The 22,571-nt window shown below is 34.3% G+C and overlaps 1 protein-coding gene across 1 annotated transcript; it reads right to left on the bottom strand.

Annotated features, from left to right (window-relative positions):
* Nucleotides 1-627: 627 nt before the first annotated feature.
* Nucleotides 628-21,167, bottom strand: LOC143254982 (claudin domain-containing protein 1-like). The gene is made up of 5 exons (XM_076509936.1): nt 20,754-21,167; nt 13,682-13,789; nt 6,302-6,439; nt 5,404-5,501; nt 628-3,796 (listed from the first exon to the last, which is right to left on the bottom strand). The coding sequence occupies exons 1-5, from the start codon at nt 20,992-20,994 to the stop codon at nt 3,560-3,562; spliced, it is 822 nt and encodes a 273-aa protein (XP_076366051.1). The 5' UTR covers nt 20,995-21,167; the 3' UTR covers nt 628-3,559.
* Between the last annotated feature and the right edge of the window lie 1,404 nt (nt 21,168-22,571).

The raw sequence follows: 22,571 nt of genomic DNA, 5'->3' as shown, positions 1-22,571 counted from the left end.
AGATTGAATTTAAGTGTAACCCACTAACTCCCAATTTAAGTGTAATCCACTAATTACACTCGTCTTATAAGAATTAATACAAAGAACCAGATAGAGAACTTCACTCTGGCTAAACATGCTGATTATGCGCGAGATGTATATGTTGATAAATAAAGCTGAATTCGGAGTTTGATTCCTGCAAATACACAGTCAAATAGCCCGATTATGGACTAATTAACAAAACTCTTAAACAAAGAAAAAATGATCGAATTTTTTGTAAACATCCATATTCATATTCGGACATGGCAGAACATGCACGCGCCATTTGTAATTCTGTGCATGTTGAACTTCAGGAAAGTTCATTGCGAAAGCTACTACTGTAGAAAATAATTTGTTTTATATACCTCGCCAAAAACTTTATTTTTATCCTTTTATCTTTTCTTCTGCGTTTTGTTACAAGAGATTCAGTGTTTCTGTTTATTCTAGGTATTTGTTTAAGTATAATGATACACAGTAAGTTTTCTGTGCTCTGCCCACCACGGATATCGAAAAGTAATTTTTGGCGTCTGCAGACTCACCGCTGAGCTACCGTGGGTGGGTGTAGGGCTATGTTTCTGGTGTATAAAATCAAATTAAAGAAATTTCCAGTTTGTTTCTTTTATAGGAATCTTTTAATTTCTGAATACTACAAACACAAATTAATGAACACGTTAGAAAGGATTACTTTCTCACAATAGGTGTCGCGTCACATACACCCAAACAGAAATTTTCGCAGTCATTTGTAACCTGTTTCCACAAGTGATGGATAAACACAAATCTTTCAACAACAATGTAGAAAACAGTTTCCTAAAATTTAGAATATCAAAATATAGTAACATACTGGCTTTTAAAAGAAAGTTATTCATAACATGGTAAAAAAAAAATTGTTACAAATAACTACAAAATCAATAAAACAAATTATTACTTGTAAATAAAACAAATAGTTCATGAAAATAATGCTGGCAATTATTGAATATTGTAAAGTATCATATACGAGTACACAATATAAAGTTGCTGCAACCGAAATATTTTTAGTGGTTAATTTCTGAAAATAACATTTAAAATACACGCGCACACGTTCAATCACCTTTACAACATGACACTTGCCCTAACATAAAATAAATTAAGTTTTGGTTACGTTTATAACAGATTTTTAATTATATAGAATCGCAATGCCTCCACGGCCATGAGGTCACCCAGGTCCAGGCGTCGGTTAAAATTTGAAATTAGATGTAGCATACATTTAATATTGTACTCACATGAAAAAGACAGAATGCTGACCTCGTATGCTTTGTTTCAAACTCAGATAAATTTTCAGCCTAGCTATAGCCACGAATTCGCGTCTCTGAAACAATGAGATTACGAATACATATCGAAGGGAGTCAGTAAAGACACAAGAACTATATATTGGGCAAAAAAAGTATGTTATAGAAAACCAATTTTTTTGACAAACACGTAAATTATAATTTTTAACATAGAACATGGTAGTAAAAATAAATTAAAGTAGGTTGTGCATGTGTAGCGAGAAACAAAACACCTGAAATTAAATGGAATGTTTACCATAAGGAATGTTATACTATTAAAGTGATAAGGAATGTTATACTGTATTTATTAAAGTGATACGAACCAGAAGAATAAAGACACAACAATCGTCGTTTACACAAGTTTTGAAACCGTATCTATTTGAAATTCATATCTAAACTTTAGAAAACCACAAGTTCCTTTAAACGCTTTAAAAAAACTTTATAAAAATACTTTCACTTTAAAATTTAGTGGACTATACCTCTAAATACGGACTTGTACAGTTCGAAATGACCGTTTTCAGAGTGTCCTTTTTTTGCTATTTAGTTTTACCTTGGTATACTTGGCTAAAGTATCCTTTTCCTAACTCATATCATCCTGTGTGTACAGAGAACACACTCCATTTGTCCACTGTACCTGGTACCGAGAGCGAAATAATTAATTCTCTATATACCCAATGTGTATCAGTGATATAAATATAGATGTTTTACATTAAGCTCATCTGGAAATTTGATGGATCGAATATTGAAATTATCCTTTCAAATGGAATACGTTTTAAATATTTTGATAAATAAACCGACACACCAACACCAAAAAAGTTGCTACACGATCTTTAAGACATTGTTCCATTTTATCTCTTGGTAAAGCCTTTTATTTAACGATATTTTTCCAGCCATTTTTTTTTCGTATTTTAGTGTCTATTAAATTACAAATGAACCTTTAGAAAAATAAAGTAATAAACACCTTCGAATAAAAAAAAAGGCTTAAATGAGGAGGAAAATATGCAGAAGTGTTTTATCATAGTGTTGCGTAATAAGGTGTAATTAGTTCATTGACACAGCTGTAAAAGTATTTTTTTCTTTTACAAAACAGTTCTAATAATGCCATCATTTCAAAATTAGCCCCTAACAATGCGATTACATCTATTTCTAACTCAACTCAGTTATGGTTGTTTTATCTAGTTAAAAGACAGCCCTCAGCAAGATGGTTGTTTTCTTTATTATTTCAGAATAACTTGACATATGTATATATATATCCTACGTTTAAGCCCCTTGCTTGTTTTTCTTACGTTTCAAGTAAAACTATTCGAGGGCAATCTGCGCTAGCCACCCCTAGGGTTAACCGTCATAGTTTAACTCCTTTACCGTTGAAAGGACATGTTCGGTGACAGGGAGTTTACAAACCAGTCTTCACCACATTCTTATGTCTTGTGTAATATACTCCCACACCTTCTTATAAAAATACGATTCCTTTATATAATGTTTTCTGATCTATGTTATAGACTCCGTTTTTAAAATTTCTGTCACATTTACATTACTTTAGCCAATATTCTTTGATTAGACTATTTTTATTGTTTAACATACGTAACTATAACTGGAAAAATAATTCATTTATATAATCTCTCGAAAATTTTTTAGATATGAATTATTTTGGCTGCAGGGTATTTAATTAGTATTGGTTCTTAATGTAAAAGGAAAATATTTCAGTCACAGTTTGTAAGATGAGTTGCTCTTGGTAGTTAAAGTATATTATGTAACACAATTTTTGATAAGGCTTGAAGTTCGTTGAAATTAATTTTACTAAAAACTGCCAAACTAAAAAAAAACTTCCGATATACTCAACGAAAGTGTGTTATCAGCGAATATCGGTAAGAAAATAGCTTAAATAATTCGTATATGAATGAATTGAAAGGAATATTTTGTAAATATATCCAGATTTCTTGGTAAACCCGTATCAACTGAATATTTCTAGAATTCACAAAGACAACTTGGACGCCTGACACCGTTGGAAATAAACCATCGTATCTAAATCATAATTTCAAAACTAGCCAATACATATATTTTTTTTTTAAGTTTTGTCACATAAATTTTAAGAACTTAAATATATATATGTTACAACTTTCTCTGTGTTTAAAAATGCGAGGATGTTACCAAAATGCGTGTAAGTTTTACTGCTCTATTTCCCTATGGGCTAATTTTTCACGACCAATGAACAATGTGTATCACGAGAAGAGTGAGGCCTAATAGCCGTACTGATAATAAGGGCCAGGATAAGCCGTGTACGGTTGTCGCTTGTCCGGATACACAGGCATGAGGTATTGCACATTCTTCGCTTGTTCGATCTTCTTCTCCCTACGAAGACAATTAGCAGCACAGAGGAACAAGATGGCGGCCATTAGGCTCATTCCAATACCAATCCAGGCCAGAATGTAAGACCACCCGTAATAAAAGTTCGTGTATCCTCTGCGTTTCAAAATCTGTGGAAAAAACAAAACTCTGACATGAATTTTGTATCGGTTTAATGTCTTTACACACGACAAATTACAACAAAAACAAAATCTTGGATTTTGCTACCTATCGTCAGAAGACAAACATGATGGATCAACACGAGCAAATCACGCCGATACAACATTTGTGACTTGTCAAATTTCTTGTTGAAAACATTCACTGGAAAAACCATAATACTTACTATCTACCAACTGCGATGCTGATGTAGGCAAATATTAACATTAAGATAATTAATAAATAACTTAGAACAGTCGTAAACACAGTACAAAAACAAAACTAATTAAACTGTTTGGCACACAAACTTGTATTAGATATGTTCGATTACGGCACATGTACTAAGGCTAGCAGTCGCTGTTCATAATTTTGAACAGCTGACCACAGAGAAAGAAACTGGCCGAAAACATCCACCAACTTTTGAGTTTTGTCAACAAATAGTGGGAATAACTGTGATGTTCTTACACCACCAAGCCATGCACAACTCCATACTTATCTTATTTTAAGAGTTATTAATAATTTCTGATTAAATAATAGTTACATGAATCACAACTAAAAATGAAGTAGCTGAAGCTTATGATAACTAAAATGCATTGATCCAACAGCACGCAATGCCGTTAAACCTTACAGTAATTTCAATGCATTGATCCAACAGCACGCAATGCCGTTAAACCTTACAGTAATTTCAATGCATTGATCCAACAGCAGGCAATGCCGTTAAACCTTACAGTAATTTCAATGCATTGATCCAACAGCAAGCAATGCCATTAAACATTATGGTAATTTCAATTCATTGATTCATCAGTAAGTAAAGTAACCAACCTTGTAAAGGATTAATTTATTAGTCGAGTGTCTTCGACTTAATACCTTCGGTTTTAATCCAAAACTTATCTTTTCCTGGTTCTTCAGTTTCCGCATTAATCAGTTTTTCAAATGAAATATATTTTTTGACATGAGCTACACAATTAATGATTACTAACAAATATTTTAACTAAATATTACTGATAAATAAAATCCTACTCTATTGAGTAAATTACGATGTTTCTTTACGTTAACACTGTAGAAATAAGTAGATTTTTTTTACAAAAGTTTTGTACGTAAAACAAAGGTAATTTGATGTTATCATGGTTATTGGCCTATTTGATCACCTGAGCCTCATTATTAATAAGTAAATTTACATTTTTTATTTCAAACTACTTTTTATTATTATTATGTTGCTGTAGGAGATCCCAGACATGTTTAGAGTCCCATCTTCTATCAACAATCCTCAGGTTAGAATCCAGCCACCACCAGCTCTACATAAATAATTCTTATTGGCACTTCCCTGAGATAAGAGTCCGAAATGCAGACTAGTAAAATAATTAGTAATTTAAATACTTATTAACTAGTGATTACACTTGGATGGTCGTAAAAGCTACAAACCGTGACAACAATGGATATCCAGACAACACAACCTTACTGTATTATTAGACAAAGCCCAAATTGTTTGATATCACATCTGATGCGTGAACGAACTTTACAATGTAATTCAAGTGTCGTAAATAGCGGAACTGCTAGACAAAATTATACAGAAAATACTTACATCGGGCCAACCAAAGTAGGCCATCTCATCCCGTAGTTTTTGATAATCGTAATATTGGACCCCGTGCCACAGTCCCATTGCGCCCGCGTCCACCAGAGCTGGAAGAAGACAAAGTGTTTTCAAACTTCACGTGATCAAATACAGAAATATTTATATTCGCACCAGTAAAACAAAATAAGGATTTTTGTAAATAATTGTTTTTGATAATTAACAACGTTATAAAATGGGTACTTTAGACAGAAATTTGGAATTTAACGGTTCCTTTTTCTTTTCTTAACAGAAAAATATTAGATTTAATGATGTATAATAATATCATAATTAATAGACATAAGTAAATTAAGCGAATACAAAGGAGTTTAAGATAGGTCTGAAGGAAGAATTTTGTTTATAATTTTGCTTTCATACGAAATTACCGATAACTTGTTTTTGATCCTGTTTCAAAGCTACACGCGGGCTCTCTGCGCTAATCATTCCTAATTCAGCAGTGTAAGACTAAAGAGAAGGCAGCTAGTCATCACCACCCACCGCCAACTCTTGAGCTACTCTTTTACCAACGAATAGTGGGATTGACTGTCACATAACACCCCTACAGCTGAAAGGGCGAGCATGTTTGGTGTGACTGGGCAGTACTTGGTAAATGAACACGTCCTTACAAGTTCAAGCAATATAACAGCCGCAACGTAAAGTTAAAATAAATTAAAGCATATTTTAACGTTAAAAGAAATCGAAGTGAAACACACAGATGAATGTTAACGTTTCATAATTTCACATTCCAAATGCGGACTGTTGGGAAACAGATTACATTATATTAACTGATAAATAAAACTGACGTTTCACTGACGTAAGTTTAGTTAACGCTATTAAGTCGAGAGAGACGCTAATTAACATTAATACTCACCTGCTAACAATTGCAGTAGACCAGTGGCAACAACGTTTCCATGGGAACGCTTCCAGCATCCAGTAATTCCGGTAAAGAACGACAAGAAGAGAAAGAAGAAGCCAGTAATATACAGTCCAATCACCGATCGTGCCATATCTAAAAATAAAATAACAACAGCCAATCAGAGAGCATGTAGTGTCTGAATACAAAATAATGAATATAATATACAGCCAAAAAGTCTCGAAATAAAGACTAACAATAAATCTCTCTACTTCCAGCGTTTTGACTACTAAAAATAGAAATAAAACGCCAATAAATCTGGTTTATTGTACTTCATTTTACCATTTAATTACCAAGAGGTATGCAAATATCTTTAGGTTATAACAGTCTTAATTCTGTTTTTCAAAAACATTGCGCACCTCACAAACATTCGTAATTAGGAAATTTAAAACATCAAGTACCAAACCATAATGTATGTTTAGCTAAACTATTTACAATGAGGAAGTAGGTTTAACAAAAACAATACAGACCATATTTCGCACGATTATTTATCGACAGGAATTTAGGTTTAAAAACATTTTTGTTTGACTGAAAGAGTGGCGAATCCTAATTTCTGTTAATTTTCTGTGTGATGCAAAATTTAAAATATTCAAACTTTACCTATATTCTACCATTAAAATGGTATTTATTTCTACAATACAAAGATGCCACTCTGTTCCGTTAGGATAAAGTACGAAATGACCCAATGTTACGTAATTTGTTCTCTCTTACATGATAAGGAATTTTTACTTAGTCCAAGTAGCTTTTCGGTTGAGTAATAATGACCCGGATATACTTGTGTGAAGGTTATTGTCTAGATTATTTCAATCTGCAGGCCGAGTGCTGTTTCTAACCTTCATTTGACTGACCTGCTTTATACCATTTACTACTAATGAGGACTTCTTATTGTAATCATGTTGAGTAATATGTTTACACCTGTTACAACGCTGAGAGTTTAAATGATTCATCAAAATAAAAACTCATTTTCTGAAAGAAAATACACAGGAGATTACCCACTGCAATCAAAGGGATTCATTGCATGAAAGTGTTTTTGTTTTTAACATTTGGGTGTTGGTAAGGGCGTTACAAGAAACAAAATCATGGACCCAAATGTTTGTGTTGATTGGCGTCTTATGGCACAAAACTACAAGACTATTTGCGCCAAACAACCAATAAAAAAATTACAAGTAAAATATAATAAAATGTAAAAAAGGAAAGGTAAAAAAAGTTAGAAAATTTTCCAAAAAGAAATGTAAATAGAAGTAAAGAGACCAATGGTCTGCAAAAAGTTAAAAGACAATCAAGCTGGGCGATGTCACCATCGCTAATGACACTGTCCAATGTCAAGGTTAAATCCCTTGTGGCGAAAATGGTGCCACAGCTTACACACGTAAGGACAACACAGAAGCAAAACGTGGGTAATTATGACTTGAGTGCCACAAAGGCCACAGACTGACAGATAAATCCCACAAAGAAACGACGAGTTAAGAAAAAACTGACCAAAGAGTAGCCTAGACAAGATAGCTTCCTCCTTTAAATTCTTACCGAAACTAGATAGACAAACAACAACAGAAAGCTTGATTTGCAAAAGCTTGTTATGAAGTTTCTTACCCCAAGTCGACCGGAAAATGGCGCGAAGTCGGCCCCTAATCATAAGACCGTTGACCATACACGGGGCAGAGATGGTTGCGACAGCACCAGAGCAGAAGGACTTAGCTGCGGTGTCAGCAAACTCGTTCCCACGAATACCAACATAGCCAGGTATCTAGAATAACTGGATAGAAACAGAAGGCAATGAAAAGTGAGCCAGTCGTTTCTGAATATCGACGAGAACAGGATGATAACAAAAATTAGGCGATTCCAGGGCCAATAGAGGGATAAGAGTGTAAAAAGTACAGTTGGTGTAGTGCTTAGCTTCTATGTGACCCAAGGCAAGAGACATAACATACTACTTGATAGTGAACATAGGAGCTGTAGAAGAGATCCTGTGAGCAACCACCGAGCTATACAAAGCCATAGCAAATCCCACAGTCACTTGATTTCACACCATCCATACAAACGGGAACAAAAGAATAGTTCTAAAGATGTTCGGCAAAGAGAAGAGAGTATTTCCAATCGGAAGTATCTGTCCTCCTTTAATGACTGAAGAATAGGTTACAAGTGCAGATGATAACGAGCCATGGTGGAATGGGCTAATCAGGAGATTCAACGACATCATCCAATGATTGACCCAATTCAGCAAACTACGCCTGAATACGAAGGTGGTAAACTGCTATTCCGAAAAAGCACAACCCACTGAGAAAGGAAGACACAACCCCAAGAAAAATGCTGTGTTACAAGAGGGCCTTGCAAGAAACAAAATCGTGGATGCAAGGATAATTTGGTTCATAATTAATTATGAAAATGTTTCCAATACGTCTATGACATCTAGATCCTATGAATAATTTAGGATTAAAACTAGATTGTTAAGACTTTTGTGAAATAGTGTGTCATTTTTGTTGATTGTAAATTACATCATTGGTCAACTAATTCGAATCTAATTTGGTAATACCGTAATATTTAAATATAATTTACATATCTAACTAGCTAAAGGAAATATATTAACTGCTCTAACAAGAGTCATACCTTACAGTCTTTGCCCCAAGTACTTTGGTATAAAATTGCATTCATAAGAAACACAAAAAAGTTTCTTTGATTTTCATGTACGACTGGAAGATCGTTTTACCATATATACGGCATTTTGAATCCGGATCTGTAAAGTTCGTCATAAATTTAGATTCACCCACAATTCTCTAACATTTAACTAGGGTAAGGAAAGCGTACACGATTTAATATTCAGATAGCCACTTACTCTTTCATTAAATTTCGTTGAAATCAGCCTCCGTTTCCATACGCAAGGATATTAAAATAGAAGTTTCAGATTATAATAATGATATAACATTCCTATTAATTTTGCTGTGTGTTAAAGTTCAAAGACCTCGTTGAAATCTAAGAACTGAACGACCAACTTGCGAATTTTTGTCTGCATCTAACACACAACCAGTAGCAAATTTAATGACAATTAATTTCGTCAACATCCAGAAACTAATCAAATATTATAAAATAACTTTGCTGCTTAAAGAACACAACAGAGAAAATTGCAGATATTTAGACTGGCCATACTTTAGAATTTCCCGCACCTCAACTATAAAATATTTAAATTTTAAGATGATATCCAATTACTTTAAAAACACAAACACTTAAAAAGTCAAAAAGAAAGGTGATTATTTGCTAATAAAACTAACCAGCCATAAATATTACACATCAAGACGTTTCGGATTATGATAAGCCGATGTAAAATTTTCCCTGCGCCTCAACCTTCTTAAGGTCATTCTCCTCAACCGTGTACGTGTAAAAATGTGTTGTTTTTAGAAAGGTCCGAATTTATCCCTGCTGAGATAGCTTGCAACCTGAAAATCCACTTGTCCCTTTGGGGTTTCTCAGAGTTCTCAGGTGTAACCTGGCGAGGAAAAACCAATTACTTAAACAGAACCCCTGCAAAAAGTTAGAGTCGCGTTTTTTTCTCTTTCTCCCCCCTTAAGTCTTGGGAGAAAATTTGAAAAGATATATAATCTATATTTGGGGCGGTTATAAAAAATTCTGGGTTCTGTCCAAATTTATGGATGCAGAGCTGAAAAGAACAAAATCAACCACCGATTTTGTGGCCATGACTAACTTGTCAAACATCCCTAGCCTTATGAATCTGATGAGGTATACTTCAAACAAAAAATACATTAAGTATCCGAAAATAATTATTCAAAGGTTTTAATATCTTTGAAGTACGTCACATAAAACATTAACGAAGATCATGATAACTTGACATAAACACTGATGACTGTTTCCTAGGGTCCCCCACTACAAGACAGATGTATCAGTCATATTGGTGTTGTTTCAAGTGCAACGGAGCTTTGTTGAATGATTGTAGACTGGACAAACATTTTAAACAAGTAATGTTGAGAAAATCCACTTGTAGAGAAAAATATATATGTAAAAACGGCTCGTTTGGGTTGAAACATGTACATTTTAAGCAAGTACTTTATCATGACTACTTAAGAGCTCCAAGTCCCCACTAAAACTCAGGGCTCGATTCCCCACAACGGACCGAATACAGGTAACTCAACTGTTAAGTTTTCCCTAAAACAGCAACAAAAGGAAACTTTAAATCAATACATGTAAAAGTACATTGAAATATACAATACGTCAGATCTCTAATCAGTGAATAAAAACATTACTTCTGTCTGGCTAATAATACATTAAATCGAGGTCTTTATGAAACACTGGTTAACAATATAGAAAAAAAAAAAAAGATCAAGAGCCAAACATAGAAACACAAAATTTAAAGAAATTCGTTGGTCAATCACAGAGCTGGGTACAGTTGAACATTTTGCATCTAACCACGACTATTCCATACACGTTGGTACTAAAATGCTTGTAGCTGATACACGATAAAGTCATGCGCATGTGTTGTTACTTACTGAATGTATTCTAACAGCTGTGTTCTTTAACCTAACTTGACTTAAATATCGAAGTGTTATTCCAGTTACAAACAGCAATTAAAAAATATGTATAACAAATAAACTTTAATATCCTTAGCAGCTTAGCCTACTAAAAACCATTCATCTTGTCAGTGTATAGTGACAATACGCACGAGTTAAAGGCCGTAAAACATCGCCACTAATGTTTATCAATTATTTCTACTGCAACCAATAATGTAGATATTATACATTGACTTATAATCCATAATAACACTAACTTTCCGATTAATTTGACAGTAGATTAAATTACGAAAACATTACTGAAACCTAGCAACCGAAGATTAATCTGCAATTTTTTTGTAGCGAATATATTTAAAAGTAATTCAACAATACAACAGTAATGAGTATGGATTTTTGCTTTATAGTTACAAACATATTTATTTGTTCCTGCAGAGGCCACTAAACGCTACACGTTAAACGCTCGCGGCAATGTGCTATGATTATAATTATGTAACAATGCTTTTCGTTTTTCTAAACTCTATCTCCTTTTATTAGCAGTAGTTATAACTGCAGTAAGTGAATACTATGTATCAAGCAAACATTTCAATTTAAGTGTTGCCAATAAAATTATTGAAATGAAAATTTACACTCTCCAAGGTTCTAGAAAAGCTATTCAAGGTTGTACACCATTACCTTCTCACTGATATCTTGAGGGAAGAAATGTATATGGGGGATGGAGGGATGAGAAGGGATGCCCTCACAGGTCAGTGACATTTTATGCTGATAAAACCCGACGCCTTCCTGGTTGTTGTAACCTTTCCACTTCCTATACCATAAATCCAAAAGCTACGTGTTTACACAACAAATAATTTAGCTAAGTCTACTCTTTGAACTTCATCTGTTACAAAAACGTGCACAGGTTTTCTTCAGATATCCTATACGGTAAAACAAAATGTTTAAGAATAGTGTTTTTCAATCACTGATTCGTCACACCTGCCTTGCTAGACCTTAGTATCGAAAGAGTTGAGAAACGTTATTTGTAGACACTTTATACCTTGACTTCCGGCTTTCCAAACATCTTAAATCGTGTTATAAATAATTAAAAATTAACAATATTCAAATCAGCTGTTCCCATGTAGAATATTTTGGTTAGCAAATATTAGTATAGAGCATACTAATACTTTAGAAACAATAACAAACATTATAGATTAAAATAAGTCACGTCTAAGCAGTAATAGACATGATGTTGAATATTTCTAGTCATATGTAAAGATACGTGGTTTTGAAAGAGATGGACAAAAATCACCATCACCAAAGAAACCTAGACTTTCCTCTTTGTTTTTACCTTAACATTTTCAGAGTTCCGCATTAGTGTTATACTTCATCGACTAGCCCTAGATGGATATAATTTACATTGGATTCAAACTTGTAATAAAAACCTTAAAGAACAAACAGTCGACCATCGTATTTCGTGGAACAGATATGTATCGAAGTGGTTTTCGTTTCGTTATGTGTACTTCAGAGTTATCCCAAGGAGTAATGTTAAGAACTGGTCTGTAGAAGACACAGGAGGACTGAGGTTAAGCCTAAGAGCACCACATTAGTGCACATGATATAAAAAATGTCTGCTTTGATTGATTGTTGAAATTCGTGCAAAGCTACTCGAGAGCTATCTGCGCTAGCCGTCCCTACTCTAGATGCGAGAGATGAGAAGTGACTAGTCAACACCCCTTTTACCAACCTTTTGGCCACCCCTTTATCTACGAAAAAATGGGGCTGAACGTCACATTGTAATGCCCCCCCCCCAATCTCTGAAAAAGCAAGCTCGTTCAATGAAGGGATTTGAAATTGCGACCCGCAGATTGCGAGTCAAAAGCCCTAACAACAAAGCCGCGCCACGTCTGTACTGACGAGAAACACATTTTTAGAACTAAATAACAAGTTTAAAAAAACAAAGTATTCTAGATGGATTACATCTCGTAGATCTGGAATACGATTACGTGAATATTAAATATTTCAAACTACTGAGTGTATTACGACAAAGACAACGTAAATATATAATGATAGCCACTTCACGATGTGGCCCGGCATGGCCAGGTGGGTTAAGGCGTTCGACTCGTCATCTGAGGGTCGCGAGTTAGAATCCCCGTCGCACCAAACATGCTCGCCCTTTCAGCTCTGGGGGCTTTATAACATGACGGTCAATTCCTCTATTCGTTGGTAAAATAGTATACCAGGAGTTGGCGGTGGATGGTGATGACTAGCTGCCTTCCCTCTAGTCTTACACTGTAAAATTAGGGACGGCTAGCGCAGATAGCCCTCGTGTAGCTTTGCGCGAAATTTTAAAAAACAAAACAAAACAAAAACAAAACTTCATGATGTGCTAAAAACACGTAGGTCCAAGAAGTCTCAATAAAAGTGGAAAAGAAACCGTTATAACCCGAGCGCTTTCGAAAGGTGGACCCTTCTTCTTCAGGGGCAATCTAGGAATCATGGACACTGTATGACATGGAGGAAGCGAGAATGGTTTAAAATCTTGTTATATTTTTTATTTCTAATAAGTAATATTATTTGCTTCTTGTTAAGTACAGAACTACATAATGGGCTATCTGTGCTTTGTCCAACGCTGGTATGGACACTCAGGTTTTATCATTTAAGCCCACAAGCCAACCACTGATTCGCAAGCAGATAAATTAAACATAATTATGAAGGTGTTTTTTTGTGTATATTTTTCTTAATTGAAAAAAAGCTACAAAAGAAATACACAAAACAGTTGATTAGTTAAGTAATGTCTTGTTTTCTTTATTTATTTATAAAACTGTTCGCACTTCAATGTTTTACTTACATATTCGTTCCCACCGCTCTTCTGAGAAACCAGCTGAAACTTTATTTTCCGAAAAGTAGTAGTTGATGTTCGTGCATTCGGTCTGAACTGGAGATATGTAGGTAGAAACTGAAAAAAGATAGACTCTGAATGACACATTCTTTTATATATACAACTATGTTCAAGTGTCTATCATTACAATTTGAGGAATACCTATTTTAGCTAGCACATAATTAATTTTGTTTGGTTGGTTGGTTCCAGTGCAGTTATCTGCACTGTGCTACAGAAGGATTGGTTTGTTTTGAATATTGCGCAAAGCTACTCGAGGGCCATATGCGCTAACCATCCCTAATTTAGCAGTGTAAGACTAGAGGAAAGGTAGCTAGTCATCACCACCCACCGCCAACTCTTAGGCTACTCTTTTGCCAACGAATAATGGGATTGATCGTCACATTATAACCCCCCCCCCACGGCTGACAGGACGAGCATTTTTGGTGCGATGGAGGTTCGAACCCATGACTCTCAGATTACGAAGTCGAGTGCCTTAACCACCTGGCTCTTACAGAAGGAACCGAACCCCGAAGTTTAGTTGTTGTTTTTTTCCTGAACAGAAATGTTGATTGCCTTAACTTCGTACGGAAAAAATAACTAAATTACACCGTTATTTTTGAATATCCAGTAAAAAGATACTTTAATGTTGAAGTTAAATCAGCATCACGTTATGCACGATTTTTAGAATTGTTTGGTTGTTTGAAATTAAACAAAAAATATATACAAATGGCTATCTGTGCTCTGTCCATCACGGGTATACAAACCTGGTTTCTAGCGTTGTAAAGGCTAGCAAAGAAGTATTTGTTAAATTATCGGCTTTAATGAGAACTTCCAAAAAGTTGTTTTTGTTTGAATAACGCATTTTCTATGATCCAGCTACGGAGATTTCATAAATAATATCCATTTCTGGATATTGTGTGTGTGTGTGTGTGTGTGTGTGTGTGTGTGTGTAAGTAAGTAAGTAAGTACGTAAGCCGAGATGAAAACTAACCTACATCAAATTTAATTTCGCCACAAGTATAACAGAACACGTTTGGGTCACTTAGAAAACCTCTTATTGCCCTAGCGATGAATAAATAATATTGAAAAAAATAATAATGTGAAAGCGCACATACATACAGGTACAGTCCAGAAATGACACGTCACGCGAATTGGTAACCATTTATATACTAGTGTATTTTTTCTCATGGATTCTGAAACGACCGATAAGACTCTCACGTCGCGAATGGCCCAGAGAAATCTATATACAATGGTTGTCAATATTTTAAGCATTACAAAATGAAACACAATTTCAATGAAAATGATTTACTTGTGTAAAAGTATATATAAACAATTTGTAAAAAATCTGTATGTGATGAATAAAAAGGATATCATTAGCGCATTTAACGTACTGGAATTACTATCGAAGTAGTAAACATTAAGGCAATAAAACCATTAAGAATAAAGAAAGATTTGTTAGTAATGCACTTGAAATAAACAAACGGAAAAACAAATGCGAGTTATGTAACTTGTCACTCGTAAATTGTACCAGATGCTAATTGCATCTAAATATGGCAACCTGCTTGTGACGTCATCCAGTCTTATATCGATATTACTGGACATAATATTACACATTATAAAAGATATCCTTATTAACTTCAGTGAGTTTTGGGTGTTTGATGTTATTAATTACTACTCCCCCCATGTTTATATAAGCTACAAAAAATGAACGGCTTTGGAGCATTGAAATGTGAAAAAAACCTGTCACACTTAAACCTAAGGGCTCTTACTGGATGACCTAAAATTATGGGATGAGTAAAATGGGCGGGAACAGGACAGGTTTTCAAAAAATAAGAAATCCTTGTACTGCTCAACTCCAACGGTATAACCAAAGATTACACTGCAACACTATGAACTGTCAAACAACACAGTTCCTTCTTATTCTATAAGTAACAACTTTAAGTTAAAAACCGTGTGCGTAAGAATGATTGATCTAACTATCAAAACATTGTGCCTTTTTAGGAACATTCTTCCATACTGCAACTTGCAAAAAAAAAAAAACAACCAAAAAACTCATAACCAGTAAGTTAACTTAAACTCAACTATTCTAGAATACAGTTCATTATTTAATTTGTATAATTCATACGGGGGCATAACGGATACTTTAATATTGGTGATAAACGAAATTTAGTTTTCCCCTTTAATAACGGTTCGTGCTTTATTGTAAAACTTCTTAAGAATATCTTAAAGCTAAATGCTAAACGTTCAGTTAAAGGAGCAAAGTCAAGGTTGATGTTAAAAAGTTGTTTATTACGTATATTAGTATCAACAATATATGTATGTAACGATACAACCATCTCATGAAACATTAAACGCTTTCACTCTGTAACTGGTTGATAAGGAAATGATACAACCATCTCGTGAAACAGTAAAGAACACTTTCACTCTGTAGTTGATCAATTAGGACATTATACAACCATTCTTTAATATATTAATAAAGATCCACATCCTCAGCTACAGAGTGAAAGTGTTCTTTACTTTTGCTCTCACACATAAACACGGATTCACACAATTACCGACATCGTTGAACACAAACTGACTCAAATAAATGTTCTCACACTCATTAATCCTCAAGTTTAATTCAAAATATGATAAAAATTGCTGCAAAGATTAACGTGTATTCATGCTTTTTATAATATTTAACTCTGCTGCGAGGTTGTCATAATGACGCCTACGTGCTTAAAATGCGCGTGCAGCTATAGAATTATATTTCGTCACTCACATCCAAGTTGAAGAACGTCTGGTTTTTTTCTAAGTTTGACCTCTTGCAAATGAAACTTCTAAGTATTTCTTTAACACAGTTTTAACAGAAGTTAGTTCGACCTTAAAATCCGGTTTTAATTGACTCGTGCATACATACTAGCTTGTCGATAGTTAAAAGAAAACACGACTAAAGACTTGCCTCTAGAAGTAACCAGTTTTTACAAACAGAATACAGTTAAACAGTGGGATCTTATATCCAAGTTATTACTTATACAACTTTTGTATTATACTGTGTGGTTTTGTTGATTTGTTGCTATCATACAGTTGCTATTTAATAGCTACTCATAATTTACAAATTATTCTGCACCGTTAGTGTTGTTTTTTTTAATTTCATGCTAATTAATAGTGAAAGACTAGAGGGAAGGCAGATAGTCATCACCACCCACCGCCAACCAAAAGCTTCTAGGACCCTCAGATGAGGGTTGAACACCGAGGGTAATGGGTGTGTAGATGGCGCACATTCCCTCGTTCTTCTCGGTCAAATAAATCTCCCCCACCCATCAACTTCCCCGACACAAAAACATTTAATTTGTTTACACCTCGTCAGCTAATCTTTTTTACCAACGAATACTGTGGTGATCGTAACTTTATAATGCCCCATAGCTGAAAGGATGAGTATGTTTGATGGGTCGGGGATTCGAACCTACGACCTCAGATTGAACCGAATTCTTTGCATTAGATTTTTTTTCATGTAACTAAACGGAGAAATTGTTCTGATCTATTAAAATAGCACTTCATGACGTATGTACGTATGATGTAATTATGATAAAATGTCTGGTCCGATTATTTAACAGACGTTACAACATTTCAATCAAATTTGGTATGATGCATAATAAAGTTAGTATAATCAGTAGAAGTAACAACATCATTTTAATAAACATATTTGTCATAACATTTATTTCTTAAGTAATTCACTAATTTCGACAAGGAGAGCTAAACGGCGCCACCCAAAAACCTCACCACAATCTTTTAGACTATTTGCTCTAAAAATCAACCAGTTACTCCATTCAGCCAAATGTCTTTTGATTTTGTAATCCATTTTTCTCATTGAACATCCGGGTTAACTTCATTTTCTTCACGTATTTACAAATCTACGAAAAATACCACTAGGCTAATTTCTTTCATCTTGGCCGAAAAAGGTCTTCTTGCAATAGCATTTAAGATGAAAATTCCTTCGTGTATGTGTGTGTGTGTGATCGGCACTCGGGAAATTACTGCGCGAGTGTAATTGTTGTATTTTAAGCCATTTTAATGTAATTATTTCAGAGTTATATTTTCTCTCAGATGATTGTGATGTACGAAATAATTGCGTTTTTTTTTTTCACAAATTCTACGTCTGTTTTACGTATTACTCTAGAAGCTTACACTGATCTACCTTTGTTTTCTATATATTTTAATAATACATTTTACGTCCATTGTCTTTCTCTCGCTGAAACTATCACCCACTGTGGGCTAAATAAGGTGAGGTCTGTTAGTGTTGCTGATTTGTGGGCGAAAGAAGGCGAGGCATAATCCTTGAGCACGATGAATTCGAGTTGCCCTAAATACCGCCTTGTTTTTAAGCTAGACGTGTTTAATGTTCTCATTGTTTGTTTTATATCTAGTTTGTAAAATGAACGGGTGTAATTTAAAGCGAAAAATCTACGCGTTGTTGTATTTGACACTCTTAATATCACGCACGTGAAGATATAATACATATGTAATCTTGCTCTAAAATGTGCATATGCATGTAGTTAAAACACTTTCCGATTTATAACAATAAAAGGTTGGTATCATAAATTTGTTTTACTCTGACGATGAATTGAAGCCAAGTCAAAATTCGTCCTTCCCATTTGTTGGTTTCCACCAGATAAAGTTACTGTTTAAATATACGTCATGGTTGGAAGACTTTCTGCTCGTAATCACAGTTCGCTGTTTCCCACGTGTATAATCCACTCGAAATTCCATGTGAGGAATACAAGTAATTTATTAAAGTACATAATCTTTTTATACAAGATTTTAATACAGTGGTGAAAGAAACGGGGAAGTACACACCCTCCCACTTTTCTATCTGCACCATTAAAAATGTGTTAAACGTAGGGTAAAAATTACTCTCAGAAAAACCAGGATAGTGCACAAAATTTAATCCGGAACCGAAAGCTTCCGGGACCCTCAGGCAAAACGTGAGCCCTGGGCGTAATGGGTGCGTATGTGAAGTGATTCTTTCATTTTTCTCGGTCAAATAAATCACCCAAAACAATTTGCTTTCTGCACCTCTGTGATATGAAAAATAAGAAAAAAATCTTTATTGGAATCCAATAACTTATGGTAGTGGTTTAACATTCTTTAATACGGAGAGAAACAGAGTGAAGTCCTGATGGGGTGAGGGTAGTGGTTTTCCGGTTTCAAAGTTTGCATTTATCCGAGTGTATTATGCAATCGTTTAATTCAATAAAGACAAAAACAAATATAAAGAACTTGAGTTAATAACATAAAAAAACATTAACCGTTGGATTTAGAACTTCAAGTAGAGCTACATTCATGGACTAGAAACTCACTAACCAACAATACACACAACAAACTTTTAATATCAACAGTTACTCCTATAACGCACCCACACCCTGAAAATGTGTTCCTCATTTTTGTGACGAGTGGCAAACCGTGATTATAGTTATAAAACTAGAACATTAAAAAAAAAAAACGTTTCTTTACGTTCGATTAACTAACGATAAAAATAATAATAATAAAATCCATAAATTTACTTATATAATGGATAGTGAGTAATACCCTCATCTTAATTATATAAATTACTTAAATATTAATATAAAATGTTCTAGCAATCTTTTACATATCGACGAAACAAAAAAGGTTTTTAATGTTTCGTCCCGCACTTAAAGTACTTTTATCACAATTAAATGAAAATCTATTTTGCCTTGGTTGAATGTAAGAGTAGTTTTAAATCCTAACTCTCTTTCCAGATTTTAAAAGAGCAAACAGATCTTGACTTTTTTTACTCATCTTCCGAGATGAGTCATGTAAATGTCCAAGTCCGCTTTGCGGTTCCTGTACGTCCTAGTATGACGTAAGTGAAATGTTAATAAATGTAAAAATAAATAACTCGTTTCTGACATACAAGTTATGTGACATCAGACGCTGAAATGTGCTGCATGTTGTAGACAAAAACGTAAAATGAAGAAGGCACCTTTCTCAGAAGCACACAGTATCATTTGTGGTTTTGAATGATGCCTGATGAACTTAACGGACTGACAAATGATAAATAACAGAGCCATACTATAGAACTGTTACAGAATGAGTAAATGTTAATAGGTTGTTGTTGTTTTTTTATGTACTGTACAAACATTGGCAACCTTTATAGTGACCAAAGAACGGACAGTTTTGAAGGAGATGATCAAATGTTGGAACATTTTAAAATAATAGCCAAATCTAGAAAACTTCGAGATAGTTTTAATACAGTATAACGTATTTTGATTACATAAGAGTGATTTATAGACATATTACACCGAAAAAAATATTAGGTCTTTACCGCGATAAATTAGTTAAAAACTGTCATTCAGAATTATAAAGGTGTTCTAATTGTGTGTATGTTTCTCATGTACTGATTTTAAGTATCAAAATATTTTTTTACAATTAAAGTGTTCTCTATAACAGGTATCAAAGTTTTTCGTTTGCACGTTAGGCATAAAGCCCGCCACACTTATGGAAACCAAGTTTATAGTGCTATACCTATAAAATATAGGTTTTCAGACTTAATGTTGAATCACTTGGGGAGGAGGGGATGTGTCACAGTATCCTTGCACATAAAATAGTTCTCAAAACTAAAAATAAAACAGTAAAATGTATCATTTTACAGCGATACTTTCTTAAGACAAATGTGTAAAAGTTATTAATATGGCATGACTTCGCTTGTTCTGGGTTAAACTGTACACACAGAGAAATGAACAAAGTTATTAATGCGGAATAACTGAAATAAACCTCTTCTCCGGATTGTTAGTTCTTGTACACATGTATGATTAATGGAACAAATAAAACATACCAATTAAAAAAAAAAAAGAAGATAGAAAATAAACTGACTATAAATATGGTTACCTTTATGTTTGGTTGAAAAATATTTATAAAACAATTGCCCTCTGTTATGTTTTTGCTTAACCACGTATTACCTGCTCTTCCATTGTTTACTATTTTAGAAGGTATTCTTATTATTATAGTATCAAATAAAAAGCAGATATTGTATTTAACTTACGTCCTCTCGGTTTCTTCTGAGGAAAACATATTCTAAATAGCCCCTCGTCTCTGTCGAAATATTTCACATCAGTATCCATTTCTTTCAGCCCCTCTTCGTTTGCTTGAAGTCTTGCCCGGATAATGGTTCTGTTGACACGTATTTCATGCCAATTGTCCGTACCAAAACCAACAGAAAGACAAACAACGGCCACTACTGCCCCTATTGTACCAACCGATAAAGTCATTGTCGAGCAAGCCATTTTGACAGAAACAAACAACAACAAAAAAAACGATACCTTTGAGATTTCCGGTTTTGTCTTTCGGGTCGCTTTACACAAACAAAAATAAATCTAAACTGTGAAAAATATACGACGCCAGTCACTTCTAGAAGAAACACAAGTACAACCACCTCACCGAGTACCAAGACGACTATGTCAAGTCGAACCTGAAGTCTCAGTCCCACGTCCTCACCGGAGGCCAAAAGCACGCGAAAGGCCACGTGGTTTGTGAAGAACGTGCCCGTATGACTAGTTTCTTAAACCTATAGTTTGTTGTTTTTTTTTTGTTTTGTTTTTTAACGGAAACATCAAATCTAATGCCATAACTTCTAAGAAATATTAAGTCAAGAATTTGTGGCTGGCCTAGACTCCAAAATGTGACACATGAATACATGTGAATTAAAATATGAACCGAAAAAGCTGACTAATAAATTTCCTTAATCATTTGTATTCTATCTACGAGATGGTTGGATATATTACCCTAAACACAGGGGGAAAGAATGTTGGTCATGTGGCAAAAAAAAAAAAAAAATCCCGCCGACCGTCCTGTATGTTGTTCCAAATACAATACATTTTAAAGTTCCTTATTCCATTTATAGCTTCTCCTTTAAAAATTATTTTTTTTTCCTTTTTTATTATTTCGTTTCGTAAGACCAGGTTTATATTATACTTTTTTTTTCCATTTAAGGAGTGAATGTTTTCGTATAGTAAAGCTAGATTGGGCTACCTGCTGTGTTAACCGAGGGTAGTCGAACCCCTGATTCTAGTGTTGCAAATACGTAGGTTCTTTTATTGAAAACAAGCCATGTTTTATATCGTACAAATTTTAACATTAATATATATTATATATATATATATATATCATAGTGAATAGTTTGTTTATTTTGTATATATATATATATATGAGACTGTGTGTTTTCTTATAGCAAAGCCACATCGGACTATCTGTTGAACCCATCGAGAGGAATTGAACCGCTGATTTTAGCGTTGTAAATCCGTACCAGCGCGGGGGGAGTGCATTTGTGAAAGATTGGAAACATTAAGTACAATTCGATCCGGCTTATTTCATTATAGTATAACACACTGAGGCTAGCTTATACTTGTGATTGTTGTATATATTTGAGGATTGATACCAGGAGTATTTGGAAATTACGTAACGTATTTTCCTTCCACGTGCTCATGGTAGTAGTTTATTAAAACGGAAGTGCCCCACCACCCACTCTCAGTGGTACAATGGTAAGTCAACCAGTGTACAACACTAAAAATCGGTTTTCGATACTCATGGTGGTCAGAGCACAGGTATTCATTCCACTGTATAACTTTGTGTTTAATAAAAATAAACCAACCAATGCGTGAGCAAGGAAAAGAAAGATTGTATACATACATATCTACACACATGTACGTAAATATAAGTCGCAACTATTCAACGTGTAAGTTAACGTTTGTCTTTCTACATGCCTTAAAGTCATTTTAATTCTAATCTTAATGATTGTCGTATTGTTTGTCAGACCTTCCCTTTAGAATATCCAAAAACCTTTAATATAGAAGAACATTAATCC

The sequence above is a fragment of the Tachypleus tridentatus genome, chromosome 7, assembly GCF_004210375.1.
Source record: "Tachypleus tridentatus isolate NWPU-2018 chromosome 7, ASM421037v1, whole genome shotgun sequence".
NCBI lineage: Eukaryota > Metazoa > Arthropoda > Merostomata > Xiphosura > Limulidae > Tachypleus > Tachypleus tridentatus.
The sequence above is the reverse complement of the archived record's forward strand: the minus strand, read 5'-3'. Positions and strand labels throughout refer to the sequence as shown.